General features: G+C 38.5%; 2 protein-coding genes across 5 annotated transcripts in view; one reads left to right on the forward strand and one right to left on the reverse strand.

The window, feature by feature from the left end:
* Window positions 1–21,866, forward strand: part of LOC119693291 (zinc finger protein 1 homolog) — a 538,991-nt gene that overhangs the window by 360,062 nt on the left and 157,063 nt on the right. The window lies entirely within an intron of this gene.
* Window positions 6,682–12,897, reverse strand: LOC125489213 (zinc finger protein 678-like). The gene is made up of 4 exons (XM_048624308.1): window positions 12,848–12,897; window positions 12,602–12,753; window positions 7,925–9,313; window positions 6,682–7,877 (listed from the first exon to the last, which is right to left on the reverse strand). The coding sequence occupies exons 2-4, from the start codon at window positions 12,729–12,731 to the stop codon at window positions 7,105–7,107; spliced, it is 2,292 nt and encodes a 763-aa protein (XP_048480265.1). The 5' UTR covers window positions 12,732–12,753; window positions 12,848–12,897; the 3' UTR covers window positions 6,682–7,104.

Here is a 21,866-nt window from a genome sequence, read left to right on the forward strand (position 1 = left end):
AATACCGGTACAGGACTGTATGAAATAACCGCGGTATCGAAGTTTATCAGCTAACTGAAATAACTATATAGAAATTCCAACGCGAAGTTTTAGATAGAAAACATTGCATTATAGGTAATATTCCGCCTCCTTGTACTAGGTACAAGTTTTGTTTACTTTGCTGGTAGTTACTTACCTATAGCCACCGTATTTTAATTTTGTTTGCAACTACAAATTATTCATTTATTAAATAAAATACAAAATTTATCAAACATTTAACATAAAATCCACCCTCGCTTCGTCAAAAATAAAACAAACAAACAAACAAAACACAACTTACTTAGCTAAATAAACCACCCCAGGACGCACCCGACCCAAAAGTCCCCATAACGCTAGCTGCGTTGCCGCGCTGCACGGCGAGGGAGATCCTCTGTACGCCCCAGAGCGGTAGTCAAAACCGCGGCTCCTCAAGCGTCGCCCAATCTCCCTGACGAACTGCCTCCCCTGTTCCCCCCAAACCCCAGTGGTCTCAATGGCAAGAGGCACAAAAATATAGCCACCCGCAATCAACTGGCCGTATTTGACGCACTTCTGTCGTGCAGCCGCCTCGGCAGCCGCACCCACCGTGCCAGCAGTGTGCCCCACGTGGGACGGGGCAAATGTGCAGACGCATGTGGCGTCCCAGAGCCCTGTAGTCCCGTTGTCCCCGTAACTGTGTCCCCGTTACGGGGACAACAGGACGTCATTATATTTTCGTTCCGTTGTCCCCTTTTCGGGTAATAGTGAACGGGGACAACGGGCCGTCAAAATTTTACGTGTCGTTGTCCCTTCCGAATTCTATTAGCACGAAAAGGACAAAATAAAATGAAACTTATCTTAGACGACCGAATGGCGTATTGGTTAGTCACCCCAGTGAGTACCCTGATACTGAGCCGAAGGTCCCGGGTTTGATTCCCGGCTGGGGCAGATATTTGTTTAAACACAGATTTGTTCTCGGGTCTTGGATGTGCCCGTAAAATGGCAATAGGCCCACCCCCTATTACATTGGGACTAACATAACACTCAGGCAAAAAGTTGGTGCAGCAATGCACCTCTGCCTACCCCGCAAGGGAGTACATAAGTACAAGGCGTGAGTGTGTGTTTTTTTATCTGTGCTTTTGTTTCGCGGCAGTATTCCGTCTTGCCGTTAGCGCATCCTTTAAAATGTACACGTTCATCAAATTTGTCAATTTATCACCCAGGTTAGTTATGAATTGATCTAAGCTAAAAAGCGATTTGATGTGAAGATATTATATAAAATTCATGAAATAAAAAATTTACTCGTACTTGTGTTTTTTAAAGTTTATTTTGAGAACGGGGACAACGGGTCTGATTTTTTATTTTTTTATTAAGTGCCGGTGTCCCCGTTGAGGAGCTCACGTCCAACGGGGACAACGGGCCTGATTTTATTTATTTTCTGAAAGTACCGTTGTCCCCGCTTAGCGGGGACAAGAATTACGGGGACAGCGGGACTACAGGCCCAGAGCAGGCACCGACCTTTCTCCCACGGTATCAAGGTGAGACCGTCCGGACGCCTCCCATCACTGCGACTCAACCCCGGCGGCTCAAGAACCGCCGGAATGTCAGCAGAAATGAGAGCCCTCCGAACGATATCATTTATTGCGTGATTCCGTGAGATTCTGCCTGCACTTCGGGCACAATGAAGCCCATGGCGCCCCTGCACGTCAAGCGATAGCCACCTATAGCAGCGCTGTCATGTAGCATTTCATAGCTTGACAGAGGAGCGGCCTTGGACTCACCTCACTCTCTCACTCCATAAAAGTACTTTTATATGTATATTGATGTACCTAGATCATACCTAATCCTGCATGAAGCCTGCCTTAAGTGGAATGATATTAAATCTTCTTAGTTACTACTTTCCTACTAGAGTTAGTGAGGACCCCGCGACCCCGAATTTGTGTAGCGCGAGAGAGTCGCCACCTAGCGGTATACGTGCTGCACTAGCTCCGCACCGTACAAATGTCGATTTTCACTGCTCAATCAGTTATGAAAAACACACCTAGCCCTCAGTTAAGGCTGTCACTAAAGCTGGAAGAAAATCAGAATCTGTCAAATCTAGTGAGGGGGGGTTGAGGTATGCGGGGCGTTCTACGGACAATGACATGAAATTTTAACATAGTACTCGAAAACATAAAAGTGAAGACATGCCACTTTGTTAAAAATATACTAAGTAAGTAATAATTGTTTTGTGATACGAAAATATTTATTTTTATTTGAAAGTATTTTTAATATTTAATAATTAATTATATATAAAGTCGTACCCGTGCCGATATTTATACAGGTTGTTGCAAAAAGGGTTTAATACTATGCCGAAACCTACGTTTGCAGCATGTTATTGATGTTATTTCTAAGCCAGGAAATGAAATCAGAATGTAAAAAAATCGAGAAAATATTATCAGAGTTTAATAGTTCAGGGTGTTGTATTAAACTCTGCCCCCGTGTAATAAAAAAAGTATAGTTAGCCGAAAGGGCGTTACTCAGGCGTCACTCTGAAAAACTTTTATCCTACGTAATTTTTTATATTCATGAAAAAAACGCTTCTTCATATAATTTTTTTTTTGGTCACGTGAGCTTTTAGTTAGACGACCTGTTTTTTTTTGGTGTTTCAAAAGCAGAACAGTAGTTTGCAGAACTCTGCATATACAGGGTGTCACAAAAGGTTACGTAGCTGGCAAAGGGATATGGGGAGGTCACCAGAAAAATAATAACATGTAAGTACCCCCGCAAGGGAGTACATTGGTTCAAGGCGAGAGTGTGTATTTTATTTGGGATATGATAGAAATAATATTTTTGTTTCTTAAAAACCAAAAAATTTACACCTTGCTGCGCTCTTTTGCTCACTGTAAGTACACCTACAAATATTGCTGTATTAAAAAAAACGGTTTTGTTATAACGATTATAAAAAAAAAGTTATTTTCATGTCAAGGAGTCATTTACCTAATTACGATTTCACTCAACAGCAGGTGAACTGAAAAAAATAAGTTCTAGTTCTATCATCACTTTAGATCGCAAACATTGTAACTCCACTTTTCTCGGCGAAAAGTACTCTTTGGTGTCAATAGAAACGTTTTTTGAATTCACATGTTTTCCTCTTTATTCGAAAAAAAAAAACTGTATTCCGCATTTTACCATTTGTTTTCCTCTAAACCCCAAACCGTGATTTTTAAACAAGAAAACTTAGTAATTATACCCTTTATTCTCATATACAACGTGCGATGTAGGCGAACGTGAACGAAAATTATGCAATAAGCCTTTGTTTTTATTACTACTTTAGTAAATTACAATAACATACTCAACAATGTTAATTTTTCTTTTGCAATGTTATGTTGTTAAATTAAGATCTAATATTTTATTAATATGAAGTTACTTTCAACTTTTTTTTGCATCTATGCGTCGAATCACAGCATGACGGCTGCTGCAGCTTCCTGCTGTCCTGTCCTCCAACCAATCCCACCAGTACTGCAGGTTGCGTCGAATACGAGCCATTCTCTTCGACTTGACTAGACAGGTGCTCCCGGAAGGATCATAGATCGCACGGAACCCGTACCGTATAGAGGCAACGGACTCCTTTGCAACAGCCCCCCAGATTCGGAAGTAGCCCATGCACTGCATGGCGAGCACAGCTGCAGCAATTTTTTCGTAATGAATCATTGGGATGTCATCCCCGAAGGAGGCTCTTAGCCTACCTCACGACCTGTGTGACATTAGAAAAATGCACTGTGCTAACGCCGTTTGCGAGCTTGATTTGCAGGACCGCGTTGTATGCCAAGTTCCACAGCAGAGGGGTCCAAGACCTACCGCTGTGGAACTCCGCAACTGAACTTCTTCAGTGAAAACAAACCCTCTCTTTTCGCATCCTTAATGTACTTGTTAGACACGTATGACCTCTGTCAATTTTCTGCAGATAAGAAGACAAGTGATGGTATACAAGAGCCGCCCTAAAGGTTCTAGGGGATAGAGTTGAACGCGGTTACTATTTTTAAGCAAACAGCCAGCGCAACAACTCGCCCGTGGTTCTTATCCTGCTCCGACAGTGAACGAACGCAAAGTATTGTACCCACTATTCGAATCCGCATTTCGGATGCCAAACTGACTGTCCGAAAGGTCGAAACCGTACCACCACAGAGGTATGACTCGTTCGAAGAGCTTATCAGGCTCTTACAGCAATCAGATGTGTCGGTACACTGAAAGATAATCTACAGGCCTGCTTTATTTATTTAGGAGCACTAATGGCCTCCTTTCAGTCATTGAGTCACTGGCACTCAGGCTGCGGTTGAACAGGAAGATAGACTGTCTAAACAAATCATTTTTAGGCTAGTTAAAAAAAACTTTAGGTGGGTAGTATGCCAACTAGAACTACAAATAAAACAGTATTTTTGTCTCCTCTAAAATTTGGTCACGAGGAGTTACGATGATTACGATCTAAGGTGACGCTGACGATATTTTATACAAGGTATTGAAAAAAGGGTATAAAGCTTAGCCAAAAGTGGATTTAGGTGCCATTCTGATCCACTTTTCTTCTACAATTTTGAAAATTCACGTAACAAAACCTTTTACATAGAAACTTATTCGATCACGTGACTTTTTACTATAGAGACCGAATTTATTTTTCGAGAATTTCCAAAACTTGGAGAACAAAAGTTGTTCAGAATAACCCCTGAGTCAAACCCTTTCGGCACAGTATACCCTTTTTGCAACATCCTGTATAGGTAATATCAGGTTTATTAAAAGACCTGGGCCTGTAGAGTGAGACTCGGCATGGGGAGTCATAATTTATAGATCTTTTAGGTTGCAGTGGCGAATGGGCACTGGTAGCCCTGCCCTTTTCTATAACTATAACTATAGGTAATTTTATGGCAATTTAAAAATGGTATAACATTTATCTATTTGAAAAAATCATTAAAAATATACATTACCTATCACCCTAATTTTAAAAAAAATTCAGCCCTTACTTTAAACTTATAACACCCCTCTATTTCCTTCAGGGGTTAAAAAACCTGTGTATTTAATATTTTCTTATGAGTTTTTTTTTTAAAACTAGGCTCTTACATAGTTGTACATAATATTATGCGGTATTTTATTCCACTTGTAACGCATAAAATTCATAGCTACAGTAAACATTTCATTTTTTTCATGGCGAGATACAGTCGCACTTAACCGCTTTTTTGCAAAGCTTGTTAAATAGATTTAAAAAATTATGTAAATTTTAGATCTTCAATTTTTAAAAATACTTTCTTATTTTTAACAACCTGTAGTGTACAGACTACCACATCTTAAAATATATATATTTTTAATTACTACGGTTTTTGGTTTCAAATAAAACAAATTATGAACTTACTTTTCAACACCCTGTATATTGTGTAGCTTACCTACCATACACAACCGTTAAAATAAAATAAATTACCCCTCAGAATATAAACAGGCTCGCGCTTTGGCATACTGCATTGACCGTATAGTTCTTATTCGGAGAATCTAATAAGTGTCATTATGTGCAATGTTTACCTTTATCTATGCATCTGTAACTCTATAGTAAAAAATGTAAACAAATCGAAAAGGCGAAATGTTTTCTAAGAATTTTCGGCTTTTCTGCATCTAAAATGATTAGAAAATTAACTTTCCATAGCAAATGCATATGTATTATAATACTTGTAGTCATAATTTGTTGATTTAATCAGTTTTTGTGAAATATTTGATAAAAAATAAAATGGCGTGGGTATCGCTCCTAACAGGCCGCCACCAGGGCGACGACTGAAGAAATCTGAAATCTGTCACGGTGTCATCATTTTTAAACCGGAATTTATTAGTTTTTTGCAAAAAAAGTTGACTTCTGGTCCATTAAATCCAACTCTTTAAGGTAACTTTGTTAAGAATTTAATTACCTACACATACATATAAGATTCCATGAAAATGGGCCCTCTGATTTCGAGGGTTTTTTCATAATAAGTCAAAAAATGGCAAAAGACATGGTGTGTTTGCAATTTTTTTTAACATACTTATTATAATCCTGCACCAATTTATAAGCAACTAACATGTTCAGTATACCCTCTGCTACAAAATATATTTTTATCAATGTGATAGAAGCCACCGTTTTTCCAATCTAATCAAGTATATCAAGCCGACTTTAGCATTTTAGCTTTAGGGATCCCCTTAAGTTGCCGGGGTGCGGGGGACGCAAGGGCAGCAAGAAACTACGTTGTTCTTAAAACGCCAAAAAATTTGATCGCATTCTATAACACTACTACAAATAAACTCTCTAACGTAGGTATTTATTGATTATTGAGGTGAAATAAATAATAATTAATCCTGGTACTCACACTAGGTATATTGTAGTCTTTAAAATTATATAGGTGGTTACTGTCCAATATTTTATTCACATAAGAGTAATGACAAAACAAGCTTTGAATGAGTAGCTAGTAGCCGCCGCAGACGCCGTGTCCCGGTCGTCGGTGCACACATGGCGGCGTACAGTTGACGGCGAGCTGCGAGCGCAAGCGCTGAGCTGGACAGAAGCCAGGACAGTTGCTGAGGACAGGACGGCGCGGCGCACTCTTGCGAAGGCCCTCTGTACCACTGCGGTAAGAGCTCAGCAACAGGTACAACAAAAATGAATTATAGGTAATTATCTTTAACAAAAAACATCAGTATTTTGATATAATAATGTTTATTAAAAATATAGAACCAAATAGTTGTTTTCTACCGATTTCATATCATTTTAAAATGTTCCGAGGCTTACAATTGAGCCGGGATTTCAGGCATCTCGGTGTACAACAGGACGCTGTCCTTGAGCAGCCGGGTCACTCAGTAGTGAGTCACACGTGACGGCTACAGACGGCGCCGCTAGAAAGCGACCGTCCGCGCCGATGTCAGAATTGCAACTGAGGTGGTTAGTGTAGGTGGAGTCGCTTGTATGTGGGTGTAGGAGAGCGTGTCGACAACGCGGCCTGTGCGTCGCCGGCGCTGCCTGCAGTGAGGGGACAGGCGGAGGCCGAGCCCTCGCCCGCAGCGCGCCCCACTGACACTCACTGACATCCCGCTGTTTCACGCCGTGTCATGTACTATGTTTCCTCATGTTTTCCGGATCTCAAATTTTTTCCGACACATTTCTTCAGAATCATATGCCTGTGTTGCAGTGTGAAGTAACATGATGTGCCTCTTAAGACTACCTTTACGGCAAAATTTTTTCATGCAAATGTCACACTGGAATGACTTTTCGCCAGTGTGAATTAACTTGTGCAGTTTTAAAGACGATAAATATTTAAAAAAATTCTTGCATGTTTCACACTGGAAAGGTTTGTCTTCAGTGTGATTTAACATGTGCGTCTTAAGACTATGTCTACGGTAAAATGTTTTAGAGCAAATGTCACACTGGAATGCCTTTTCGCCAGTGTGGATTAACTTGTGCCTTTTTATAGCACTTCTGTGATTGAAGGATTTCTTGCAAATGTCACACTGAAAGGGCTTTTCCCCAGCGTGAATTAATTTGTGTTGTTGTAAAGCCGATATATATCTGAATGTTTTCTTGCAAGTTTCACACTGAAATGGTTTTTCTCCAGTGTGAATTAACTTGTGGCTCTTCAAATGACATCTTCGATAAAATGTTTTAGAGCAAATGTCACACTGGAATGGCTTTTCACCAGTGTGAGTTAATTTGTGTAGTTTTAAAGACGATACATATTTGAATGTTTTCTTGCAAGTTTCACACTGAAATGGTTTTTCTCCAGTGTGAATTAACTTGTGGCACTTCAAATGACTTCTTCGTCTAAATGTTTTCGTACAAATGTCACACTGGAAGGGCTTTTCCCCAGTGTGAAGTAACTTGTGTCTCTTTAATTCACTTTTTTCGTAAATGTTTTCGTGCAAATTTCACACTTTTCTTCAGTGTGACGTAAGCTGTGGCTCTTCAAATGACATCTTCGTTTAAATGTTTTCATGCAAATATCACACTCGAATGGTTTTTCTCCAGTGTGGATTAACTTGTGGCTTGTCAAATGACTTCTTCCTCTAAAGGTTTTCGTACAAATGTCACACTGGAAGGGCTTTTCCCCAGTGTGAAGTAACTTGTGTCTCTTTAATTTACTTTTTTCGTTAAATGTTTTCGTGCAATTTTCACACTTAAAAGGCTTTTCGCCATTGTGAGTTAATTTGTGTAGTTTTAAAGACAATACATATTTGAATGTTTTCTTGCAAGTTTCACAATGGAATGGTTTTTCTTCAGTGTGTCGTAAGCTGTGGCTCTTCAAATGACTTCTTCGTTTAAATGTTTTCATGCAAATGTCACACTCGAATGGCTTTTCGCCCGTGTGATTTAACTTGTGGGTCTTCAAATTGTATATTTGGTTAAATGATTTCGTGCAAATGTCACACTGGAATGGCTTTTTCCCAGTGTGTATTAACTTGTGTCGCTCCAAATAACTTCGAAATTTAAATGTTTTCGCGCAAATGTCACACTGGATGGGCTTTTCCCCAGTGTGAAGTAACTTGTGTCTTTTCATTGCAGACCGATGCCTCGATGTTTTCTTGCAAATTTCACTCTCGAATGGCTTTTCGCCAGTGTGAATTAAAATGTGCTTTATCAAGCTGGTTTTTTTGCTGAATGTTTTCGTGCAGGTGTCACACACAAATGCTTTCTCACGTGGGTATATGATTTGTTTACGTTTCACAAGAGGAGCCGAGGCTTTAGTTGAGTTAGTGGTCTCGGTGTGTGTGCTTGTGTAATGTTCACTACACGCTTCAGTGGTGGGGAACAACACTGCACACTGAGCACAGTAACAGTTGTTGTTCAATAGAGTTGTATAACAGTTTGTTAAAATAATTTTCGCTCGCAAACATTTTTCAATTTTTTCATAATTCTGTTTAGTTATCCTCATGCTTCTATTTTCATCAGTGTATATTGACACTGCCAAATCTTGATCATTGTTTGTTTTGTTGTTTACAACATTATTACAGTCAGCTGGTGCATCAATTTCTCGTTCTTCGTCAGACTCATCTACTTGTATCTTGCCGAGTATAATTCTGTTTCTGTAAAATGGCAATTCATTTGGTACATCATTCTCTGATTCCTTCTTGATTTCAGTTTCAACTTCATCAAATTCTGTCAAACTGTTGCCCTTGACAGTTATTGTGCCATCCATGTCAGTACACAGGTGGTCAGGTTTCACATCCAGGTCTTGAGTGGAGCACTCCGTAGGGTGATCCCCACTGTAGACCGGTAAATTGTGTAGTTGATTTTTGTTTTCATTTATCTTTGATACTTCCGGCGACGTTGTAAATGTTTCTGTAAGGTACAATAATGTTTAATTGGGATAGATATAAATGTGCTTAGGGTGTGACATGAATGAAGAAAGGATAAACATTCTTCTTGTTATTGGTATTGAGCAACGCTAAAGTCGGTCTGTGTGAAAATATTAGCCAGATTACGGTTAGTGTGACTTTTCATGCAATTTTGTTCTCAGATGAATGTATGCAGGGGAATGTTAGAGAGAAGTATGAAAGTGAGTGCCATATTTAAATATAAGTTATCTACACTACTGTATTGGTTTAGCTGTAAGAGTAGCATAGTTATGGTTTTAGTAAATCTATATAATAAAAATGAATTGCTGTTCGTTAGTCTCGCTAAAACTCGAGAACGGCTGAACCGATTTGGATAATTTTGGTCTTGAAATATTTGTGGAAGTCCAGGGAAGGTTTAAAAGGTAAGAAAGGTAGTGTAGTGTAGGGTAGTGTAGGGTAGTGTAGGGTAGTGTAGGGTAGTGTAGGGTGGTGTAGGGTGGTGTAGGGTAGTGTAGGCTAGTGTAGGGTAGTGTAGGGTAGTGTAGGGTAGTGTAGGGTGGTGTAGGGTAGTGTAGGCTAGTGTAGGGTAGTGTAGGGTAGTGTAGGGTGGTGTAGGGTGGTGTAGGGTGGTGTAGGCTAGTGTAGGGTAGTGTAGGGTAGTGTAGGGTAGTGTAGGGTAGTGTAGGGTAGTGTAGGGTAGTGTAGGGTAGTGTAGTGTAGGCTAGTGTAGGGTAGTGTAGGGTAGTGTAGGGTAGTGTAGGGTAGTGTAGGGTAGTGTAGGGTAGTGTAGTGTAGGCTAGTGTAGGGTAGTGTAGGGTAGTGTAGGGTAGTGTAGGGTAGTGTAGGGTAGTGTAGGGTGGTGTAGGGTGGTGTAGGGTGGTGTAGGGTAGTGTAGGGTAGTGTAGGGTAGTGTAGTGTAGGCTAGTGTAGGGTAGTGTAGGGTAGTGTAGGGTAGTGTAGGGTAGTGTAGGGTAGTGTAGGGTAGTGTAGGGTGGTGTAGGGTAGTGTAGGGTAGTGTAGGGTAGTGTAGGGTAGTGTAGGGTAGTGTAGGGTAGTGTAGGGTAGTGTAGGGTAGTGTAGGGTAGTGTAGGGTAGTGTAGGGTAGTGTAGGGTAGTGTAGGGTAGTGTAGGGTAGTGTAGGGTAGTGTAGGGTAGTGTAGTGTAGGCTAGTGTAGGGTAGTGTAGGGTGGTGTAGGGTGGTGTAGGGTGGTGTAGGCTAGTGTAGGGTAGTGTAGGGTAGTGTAGGGTAGTGTAGGGTAGTGTAGTGTAGGCTAGTGTAGGGTAGTGTAGGGTAGTGTAGGGTAGTGTAGGGTAGTGTAGGGTAGTGTAGGGTAGTGTAGGGTAGTGTAGTGTAGGCTAGTGTAGGGTAGTGTAGGGTAGTGTAGGGTAGTGTAGGGTAGTGTAGGGTAGTGTAGGGTGGTGTAGGGTGGTGTAGGGTGGTGTAGGGTAGTGTAGGGTAGTGTAGGGTAGTGTAGGGTAGTGTAGGGTAGTGTAGGGTAGTGTAGGGTAGTGTAGGGTAGTGTAGGGTAGTGTAGGGTGGTGTAGGGTAGTGTAGGGTAGTGTAGGGTAGTGTAGGGTAGTGTAGGGTAGTGTAGGGTAGTGTAGGGTAGTGTAGGGTAGTGTAGGGTAGTGTAGGGTAGTGTAGGGTAGTGTAGGGTAGTGTAGGGTAGTGTAGGGTAGTGTAGGGTAGTGTAGGGTAGTGTAGTGTAGGCTAGTGTAGGGTAGTGTAGGGTAGTGTAGGGTAGGGTAGGATAGGGTAAGATGCGGTATAAAGTTCGCCGGGTCAGCTAGTAATACATTAATAAATATCAAATTATAGTAACGATTTGGGTTTTTGTATACCTGATATATTACAATGTATCTGTATAATAAATAAATACTTAATAAATTTTGCCAGGCGTGGGTAGGGTTTATTTGACAGTAGTGTTAATGAAAAGTCTATAAATGTTTTTTTTAAGAAAAGTAATAATGAATGCATGAATGATGATGGAAGATAATAATTTATACTTAACTAGTTCTTCCCACGCGCTTCGCTTCGCCCCAAATAGTTTTCCCGTGGGAATTCCGGGATAAAAAGTAGCCTATGTTTTTTCTTAGGGTCTAGACCGTATGTATACCAAATTTGATTCAAATCCGTTCAGTAGTTTTGGCGTGAAAGAGTAACAGACAGACAGACAGTTACTTTCGCATTTATAATATTAGTAAGGATATTACGAGTAGTAAGGATAATATGTGGGGACATCTCACAAACAGTCATCGGACCCCAAACTAGACAGAGCCTGTAATATGGCTATCGGACAGCTGATACATTTACACAAATACATAGATAGATATGTCGCAGGCATCTGGTTGAATCTCCTTTTTGGTTGAATCACTAGCTCCTTCATTGTATCCAGTAAGTAGTAAGTACGACAAACTGCGTGGGGTGTTAGGTCTAGGCCTACCTAAAAAACATGAAGTATGTTCCTTTAGAAACGATACAAATAATCCAAAGAATTATCCAATCATCAAATCATTTTTTTATAAGCTGATTCGCTGCAAGTAGTTACTAAACTCATCCCGGAAACATTGTTAAAAAAATGTTTTGACGATTAGATTATTTGTTAGCATTAGGGTATGCAATACCGGTAATATTTTCAATACCGGTATTGAGTTCTAGTACCCGAACTCAATACCGGTATTGAAAATATTACCAGTAGGTATTGCATCATCCCATCATCATCATCATCATGGTATGCAGGATCCCGGTATTAGACTTCCTTGTTATAAATGGCATATATTTTGTTTAAAGGTCGTAAAGGGCAAAATACAACAAGAAAAAGCCATCAAATTCTGTATTATGTAATATTTTTTTACGAGAATTGAGTATTAGAGTTAAAATTTTAGAACGCATGGACAACAAGTAGGTTTCCAAAGGCCAAAAACCGCATGTAACGGTTGAAAACAAGTGCACTTTCATAGTATATAGGAGCACAAGGCTAACTATATCTTAATCGCTTGATTTATAGCCTCAAAAATGTCCAATTCCGGTATAACTTCAATACCGGTATTAACTTTCAATACCGGTATTGAAAAAAGCGTGGATTTTGTCCGGGTTCCCCGTATTACGCAATACCGGTATTGCGGTATTGCATGCCCTAGTTGGCATATGTGTATCGTTTCTGAAGGAGCATACTTTGAGGTTGATAAAATAGGATGAATAACAAAGATTTTGTGTTTTATTGATCTTTTCCCTATACTTTTTGCACAGAGTTGTATAATATAACCTTAACAGAGCATTCAAATTACAAACCTGGTGCTACACCTTCACTTGTATCAAAATCAATAATTTCTTGTTTGAGAATGGCAAGATCTGGAAACATGCTCCTCACAGTAGGGTTGTTCAACAGATCATGTTCCTCTATGTCCATGCCATCCTCCATCTTATAGTGTGGTTTTGTACAACTAAAACAAGAGACATAATTATACTCAAATTTGCATTTATTTTGTACTTACTTCATATACAAATGACATCAAGTTGACTGGAAGCAGAACCAACCACTCATACAAAAGTGTGAGGATGTAGGATGCTACTGCATATGACCAAGGGCGTACCCAGGATTTCAGATAGGGGGGGGCAGCTCACACTTGTTTTCAAGATGATGTTTGGTCAGGTATTGAAACGAAAAATCGTGATGTTAAAAATGTGATAGAGAACTAATAAGAACCATAATTACCTACTTAATTAATAACATTACGGTTATAATGTTTCTTTAATTTTATGCTTTTAAAAAAAAAACCATTCGGCTGTACCATTTTAAAACATAGTAAGAACCATGAGACGAAAAAATGTTCAGGAGAGCCATAAAATGTTTTTGTCCCTTCATTTCAATGCCCTAGTAAAACTATGATCACATCTCAACGAATGTAAGCTTAAAAGAAGCGGCAGAAACTTGGCTTGACATAGTTACAATACTATTTCATTTAAATATGACTAATATTGTTGCTGTAATGCACAAAAGAAAACACAAACTTGGTTTTAAATGGTTTTCTGACCATAGAACCGCCCTGGCTGACCATTTAATAACCTAGTAAGGGCCATTTTTGTGTAATTTTACATTGAAATTACAATTATTGCGGTGTTGCTGAATTTTTTATATGTTTGGGATCCTTCACATATAAAATAATTCCAATTTTGCAGCACTTTTATATAACTGTACTATAATTAATAGCTCAAATAACCGCATATTTTTATGTTTTTGTTTCATCTAAATTTATAATAATGAATAATGTTTGTGCCTTACTAAAATTAAACCTCGAAAATTGACAATTGCTGAACATTTTAAAACCTAGTATGAGCCATTGACCATTTTAAAACATAGTGATTAAAGTAAAGATTAAAGTGGTTGGTGGCTCTTAAGAGGAGAGTATACCTTCTCGATTCTATCGAAATAGGTATTTAGGAAAATATTTGTTATCACTCTCATGCCCCAGGCATGGGTGCGATAGAGATGCACTGCAGCTCGTGACTGACAATAGGTACTTTTTTTTATGAAATTCTGGTTTCGGAAGAAAACGTTTTACACTAACTAAATATTAACCAATCTCTTAGTTTTTGGTGTCAATCACTTCAGCATAATATATTCTAGGTTTATAGGTTTCGCATTCTTTAAAAAAAATATTGTTATTGTTCAACAAACAGCTTCATTCAACACACAAAAATTACGTTATTTGAGGTGCATATAAGTTTGAATCTATAAAAAATTTCGAAAAAAGAAAAAGCTATAAACATAGTTATTCATTGTGCCAAGAACATACAAAAACATCATGGAGATTGGATAATATTTAGGGGTAGTAAAACGTTTTCTCTTTTTGTATGGACGAGCAAGTGCTATACTCTACTCTTAATAGGTTTTGAAATGGTTTTTCTGCCATTTTTTTTGACAGTGTGGACTTAGTAGGTTTTTTTTCAAACATGGCACTTACTAGGCTAGCTTTTGAAATGGTACAGCCGTATTAAAGAGACACATCGAGATTGTTTACATTTTGTCTCAGAAGAAGTTGAAGTACCAGTAGATCTAGATTCTAGAGCTAAAAAGATAAGAACCTACTCATAGTTTTTAAAAAGAGGCCACAAACAAACGCTCGTATAGCATTTGTTGAGGAAGGCCATCACCACCTACCACCTGCTAATTAAAGACCTCTGCAGGCTCTCTCACTTCCACTGAGCCTACAGCCACCGATAACTCTATATTCTGCCACATATTCACTCTTGTGTGTAGCATAGACTTAGCAAACAAATGAAGGAAAAGCTAACCTCAACACCAGAAGTACGAAGGTTTTATAAAACTATTCTTACCCAATGCAGTGCGAAACACTTTATTCACCAGACTATCGGTAAAATTAGCATTTATTAGCTTTGAGGGTGCTAATAGTTAAGAATATTTTTCGGTTTTTGACCAAAACACATCCAAATACCCAAAATGACAATGACCCAAATGCAAGCCATAGAGAAAATAACACTCAATCAATCAATCAATCTTTGGTTGTGGCACTATGCCGTGTGTGACTGACACAGCAAATTCCGCCAAATTCAATTGTAATAAGGAACACACATGTATGTTATAACTGTCTTTACGGTAATTTAGATATATTTGCAGGGTTAATACCTGGAACAAATAGACAAACACATTATATATACAGGACATCACAAATAGGGGTTAGTATAGTTTTAGTATATATAATGACAATATACAAATTTACAGTTTAATATTATTAGTCTTGAGAAATCTGTACAGAATGTTAGCAACTGGAGTATGTACAAGTGTAAGTAGATAATTAATATTTACAGGTTTAGGAATGGACGGGGGGAGGAAATCGTGGAGGGAGGTTTGAAGATTGGGACACTCAAAGAAAAGATGATCAACAGATCCTTCGCTGGTACCGCAGTCACATACAGAACTATCACGCACCCGAATCCTAGCCAGGTGCACAGGGGTGCACGCATGACCCAGACGGAGCCTGCAAATAGTGGAGGTAACAGGTTTATCAAGAAATCTTGCTTTAAAAAACCATGGCCTTTTGGGGATATGGGGTTGAATGTCGGAGTAAAACTTACCTTTGAGATTCCTGGAAGTGTCCCAGGACACTTTCCAGGATCTATCTAGCCTCGGACCTGCGAGCGAGGCAAGGTCATGAGCGAAGTTTTGGTAATGAGTATCCAGGCCCAAGCTAACGGCTTCCTTAGCGAAGGAATCTGCACACTCATTACCAATGATGCCACTGTGTCCGGGAATCCAGGCAATAGCTACCTCAATACCCTGAGTCACACAGCGATGAAGAGTTTCTCTAATTTTGAGAATTATTGGAAATTTTGATTAAGATTTAAATGGATAAGCGATGATAGCTTGTAAACAGCTGGCCGAATCTGATAAAATGATAGTTTTATTTAATTTGTGGGACTCAGTGTAGAGAAGAGCTTCTAAGATAGCTGTTGCCTCGCCCGTGAAGACCGAGGTTTCAGGAGGACACTTGAAACTCAACACAACCCTGTATCTATCTGTCTAATTTTAGGGTTCCGTAGCCAAAATGGCAAAAACGGAACCCTTATAGTTTCGTCATGTCCGTCTGTCCGTCTGTCCGTCTGTCCGTCTGTCACAGCCGATTTACTCGGAAACTATAAGTACTACAGTGATGAAATTTGATGGGAATATGTGTTGTATGAACCGCTACAAAAATATGACACTAAATAGTAAAAAAAAGAATTGGGGGTGGGGCCCCCCATACATGTAACTGAGGGATGAAATTTTTTTTTTCGATGTACATACCCGTGTGGGGTATCAATGGAAAGGTCTTTTAAAATGATATAAAGTTTTCTAAAAAACATTTTTCTTAAAGTGAACGGTTTTTGAGATATCAGCTCTCAAAGTCGTAAAAAGTATGTCCCCCCCCCTCTATTTTTATAACTACGGGGTATAAAATTCTAAAAAAAATAGAGGTGATGCATGCTAATTAACTCTTTCAACGATTTTTGGTTTGATCAAAGTATCTCTTATAGTTTTTGAGATAGGTTGATTTAACTGTAAACGGAACCCTTTGTGCGCGAGCCCGGCTCGCACTTGGCCGGTTTTTTTAAATAATTTTGAGATTTGTCAATTTTGTGTGGCTTAAGACAAATTTATACCTAAAAGATCAAAATTTTTCCCAAAGCATGAACGATAGCTCATATATTGAACAATTATAATATAAAAACTATAAATATTACTTTTTCTAATACCATATGATTCATTTTATTCAAATTATATGCATTTATAAGATTTCGTTATTATTAAGTGTCAAAAAAATACATTTTAATATGGGCGGCAAAATGCCGCCACGCGAGCACTCGCGTCTCAAAAAATGGCGCGACTACTCTAGGGTTAAAGGATGCGCTAACGGCAAGACGGAATACTGCCGCGAAACAAAAGCACAGATAAAAAAACACACACTCACGCCTTGTACTAATGTACTCCCTTGCGGGGTAGGCAGAGGTGCATTGCTGCACCAACTTTTTGCCTGAGTGTTATGTTAGTCCCAATGTAATAGGGGGTGGGCCTATTGCCATTTTACGGGCATATCCAAGACCCGAGAACAAATCTGTGTTTAAACAAATATCTGCCCCAGCCGGGAATCGAACCCGGGACCTTCGGCTCAGTATCAGGGTACTCACTGGGGTGACTAACCAATACGCCATTCGGTCGTCTAAGATAAGTTTCATTTTATTTTGTCCTTTTCGTGCTAATAGAATTCGGAAGGGACAACGACACGTAAAATTTTGACGGCCCGTTGTCCCCGTTCACTATTGCCCGAAAAGGGGACAACGGAACGAAAATATAATGACGTCCCGTTGTCCCCGTAACGGGGACACAGTTACGGGCCACACGCGTCTGCACATTTGCCCCGTCCCACGTGGGGCACACTGCTGGCACGGTGGGTGCGGCTGCCGAGGCGGCTGCACGACAGAAGTGCGTCAAATACGGCCAGTTGATTGCGGGTGGCTATATTTTTGTGCCTCTTGCCATTGAGACCACTGGGGTTTGGGGGGAACAGGAGAGGCAGTTCGTCAGGGAGATTGGGCGACGCTTGAGGAGCCGCGGTTTTGACTACCGCTCTGGGGCGTACAGAGGATCTCCCTCGCCGTGCAGCGCGGCAACGCAGCTAGCGTTATGGGGACTTTTGGGTCGGGTGCGTCCTGGGGTGGTTTATTTAGCTAAGTAAGTTGTGTTTTGTTTGTTTGTTTGTTTTATTTTTGACGAAGCGAGGGTGGATTTTATGTTAAATGTTTGATAAATTTTGTATTTTATTTAATAAATGAATAATTTTTAGTTGCAAACAAAATTAAAATACGGTGGATATAGGTAAGTAACTACCAGCAAATTAATCAAAACTTGTACCTAGTACAAGGAGGCGGAATATTACCTATCATGCAATGTTTTCTATCTAAAACTTCGCGTTGGAATTTCTATATAGGTATTTCAGTTAGCTGATAAACTTCGATACCGCGGTTATTTCATACAGTCCTGTACCGGTATTGAGTTCTCAGAGCCATCTGTTGTTTGTCATCAAAACTAGTCAATGATATCTACTTTGCTTGTCTTTCCTTTTTAAAATTTACTTATAATTTTTATCTTGCTTTTACTCGAGAATACCTGCAAGTAAGAGCTCTCAAGAAGGAACATGTGAGGCTTCGGCTGTGGCGGCGGTGGTGTTAATGTAAAAATGAAATACTTAATCTGTGAAATTAAAACACAAACCACAGAGTACTTTCATTTACAAACAAAATGTCAATGATATATGACAGCTTGGCATAGAGAACAAATAAATAATTGTGAAAAGAGTGCCATCTTGAGGAGTTTTTTGCCATACTCTATACGTCATACTGAACAGCGCCATCTCTTTATATTTCTCAGCCTCATTGTACATACATACAGGGTGCCCTGTTGGGACACCCTGTATGTATAGATATTGTTATCACAAGTTATTTACTTCAATCTATAAAGATATAGTGCAGGTGGGTTATTCCGTATTTCGGATAATTCCGATTTTTGCCGATTTCTTCCAAACGCAGCGATACTTTGAACCGTGGAACAAACCCAAGCAAGAAGATTAAGTTGCCATCAAAGTGAATGGTTCCACGGTTCCAAGTATGGCTGCGTTTGGAAGAAATTGGCAAAAATCGGAATTACCCGAAATTCGGAATAACCCACCTGCACTATAAGACATATTTGCCTTAACGTAGTTACAACACACAACAGTTATTACATTTATTAGCTAAATGTAAGTTCAATCTATTTATGTACCTACCTACATGCAACAATAAATAAAAAACAAATTATTATAAATATAATTCTTTATTACCTCGCATATAACAATGTTTCAGTTCAGTTTTGTTCATGTCACTTGTGAAATAATATGCAAGTGGGTGTGTGTATTCCTTTTTTATTCCTTTCACCATGAAAACCAATTCATGTTTTGATAGTAAGCAAATCCTTTCAATTGATCCCTAGCGGCATCATAATGCACTTGTGGTGATAAAGTCATTTCGTCCAAGATAATAGTGCATCATTTATGCTCGTGAGGCAAATCTTTGACGACATTTATCAGTTTGCTACACATACTATTTTAATCTTCAGCGGAAGATGTCAATCGCTCTTTGCCAGTGCCGCCATTTCAGCTCGGTTCCCGTGGAACCACATGGAACCTGGATCCATATGGAATCTGTCAGGTCGCAAGAATTTCATAAAAACACTTTTTGCGGATAAATATGCTTTTTCTTGACAAATCATGTTTATTTTTATTTGTAGGTAAGTAGGTATATAAAATTTATAAATAACGATATACCGAGAATATAGGCTTTTAATACAAAAATGTTATTTACGAGACATTGTAAGACAACTGACTGAACTGCCCCCTTATTATGTAACTTTTTGAGAGTTAACAACCGGTGATAATTGGTATCAACTTTGAGACTTATTAACCCTAGAGTAGTCGCGCCTTTTTGTGTGACGCGAGTGCTCGCGTGGGGAGCATTTTGCCGCCCATATGTATTTTTTGGACACTTAATAAAAACGATAACTTATAAATGTATATAAGGTCAACCGGGGCCATTGCGCCACAATACTTTGACTTTCATATTCATTTCATCATAACAAACAGACTATACGCCCTATTAAGCTATAACTTGTGATACATATTAGGAAATTTTATCTAGTTTCATATTTTGATGCAATTTTGTAGAATTTTAAATATCTTCTACGTGTAAACGACGTTTCTACAAAAAATGGCATTTTTAGGCGCAATAACCCCTAGTGGGGCTAATGCCTCTTTCACTAGTTTTGTGTGCTTGGAAGAGGTTTTTACAAGTTTAAGTAGATATAATTTATAGAATTACTATTAACATAGCTAATTATTAGCTTGTAAACTAAATACTGCGCTTAGTTAAGGAGAATCAGTTGATCAAAAATTTTTGGGGCTATGGCGCCTACGTAGCCTAATTTCTTGTAGTGGCATTTACCCCATCCAAGATTCCAGGGGTGCTCAACATTTTATTTATGAAAACTTTATTGGACTTAAAAAAGTATAAATACTTACGTGATAATTTAAATACAGTATACAAGGGCATATTTTTTTGAATTTGCAATCAAACCAAAACTTTAAATTAGTAAGTATACCATTTTTAGAGTCTGCCGGAATTTTAATCATTACAAAATTATTAAGAGTTTTAACCCGCCAGTGGTGACGTCAATTTGACTTACATCGTTGGTGACGCCGGTCTCACGCACCGGGTTTTTCAAACTGTTTTTTTTTACATAATTAACTACACATGCTACCCAAAATTAGTTTAATTTTAAAGATAAGTATTTGTTTGACAATAAAATAAAGCATTATCATAAATCACGGCTCGTTTATTAGTCCTTTCACGATGGTACTTAGAACACTTAATATTTAGATAAATTTTCACCTATGATCTTAAAAAATTAAAAATACAACAATGATGTAATTTTTTATAACTAAATCTGCCTTTTATAGTTTTATAACACTACGAACTTCATAAGAAATAACAAAAATTGTTATACTTCTACCAAAAAATTAATTCAAAAATATACTAAAAGTCATTGTTCCTCCACAGCCAAACAGTCTCTGCAAGACGGCACTATAAATGTTCGTGACACAAATATTTCTTACATTTTGTGACAAATTTATTTTGTTATTCTATTTATTTCACCATCCACATTCATAACATTGACCATTTCTTGAAGGTCCAGCTGTCTCCGTCTTCATTTTCAAGGACATGCTGAAACTAGCTGATATTACTATAAAAACTTGTTGAAGTACTTATATTTGTATATATACCTACAAATATCTATTAAAAATAGTTCAATCATGAAAAATATAATAACTAACAAAACAAAAATATAGTAAAAAAAAGTAAAAAATAAATGAAAAATTTAAAAAATACTTAACTTTAAATTTGACTTACATAGTCGGTGACCCCGGTCTCACGCACCGGGTTGGCGCCAAAACTCCGAAACCTGCGCATGAGTCATCGTCGCGGGGTGGACTGACGATGGGGGATGGGAAATGAGGCAGCTACCCGAAATCACAACAAAAATCGATGGCTAATAAGAAAGTTATTCGCCTTTTTAAACCACCCGGTCTCACAGACATGTACGTCACCACTGGCGGGTTAAAAACAAGTGGGATCATTCTGTTAATATGACTATTTTTTAATTATTATATGATTATTTGCTATACCGTGTTAACAACATTATAATGTCGTCACCAAATGACGCCAATTTTTAAAAATATTTAGTTTATTATATATTAAAATTATTTACGTCTTAGTTGGATTACCAATCTAAGAATGTTAATTCTGATACGCCGTCAAATGTTCTTCAATATTGCAGAAGGCGTCATTAACCTAGTATTTTTCGTTTAGGAGTAATTTGGTGCTAATGCACTGGAACTTTTTCATTGCTCGTGAGTGTATTAAATACATTTATCATAACGTAAAATGTTTAGAACCTCTGAAAATGGGGCTATTGCGCCGCAATAGAGGCAATAACCCCATCAGCCCAGAGGCATTTACCCCAAAATAAAAGCTAAACCTACAATTTTGTAATTACATATTGTGTCCGAATCTGACGTTATTTCAATAAAATAATCAAAACAATATGTAAAGCAACAAATCAATAACAGTATTTACAGTTAGGAAACATAGATTCTTTTAAACAAACACACATTTGGAACGATTAAAAAAAACGTGTCAGGAAACCTGAGGAGGCCGAAAGAGGTGAAAAAATTAAAATGGCAGATTTGTTAAGAAAATTTACCCGGATACGACATCTATTGGTCAGAGGTAAAAGTTTCAGTTACAAAGATAGATGGCAGATGACTCCAGTAGTTCTAAAGTATGTTTTTCGGAAGATAAATGGATTCGAGGCATTAGCCCCGTAGGCGACTTGGCCCCGGTTGACCTTAATTTGAATAAAATGAATCATATGGTATTAGAAAAAGTAATATTTATAGTTTTAATATTA

Source organism: Plutella xylostella, chromosome 11 (genome assembly GCF_932276165.1).
Source record: "Plutella xylostella chromosome 11, ilPluXylo3.1, whole genome shotgun sequence".
NCBI classification, from domain to species: Eukaryota; Metazoa; Arthropoda; class Insecta; order Lepidoptera; family Plutellidae; genus Plutella; species Plutella xylostella.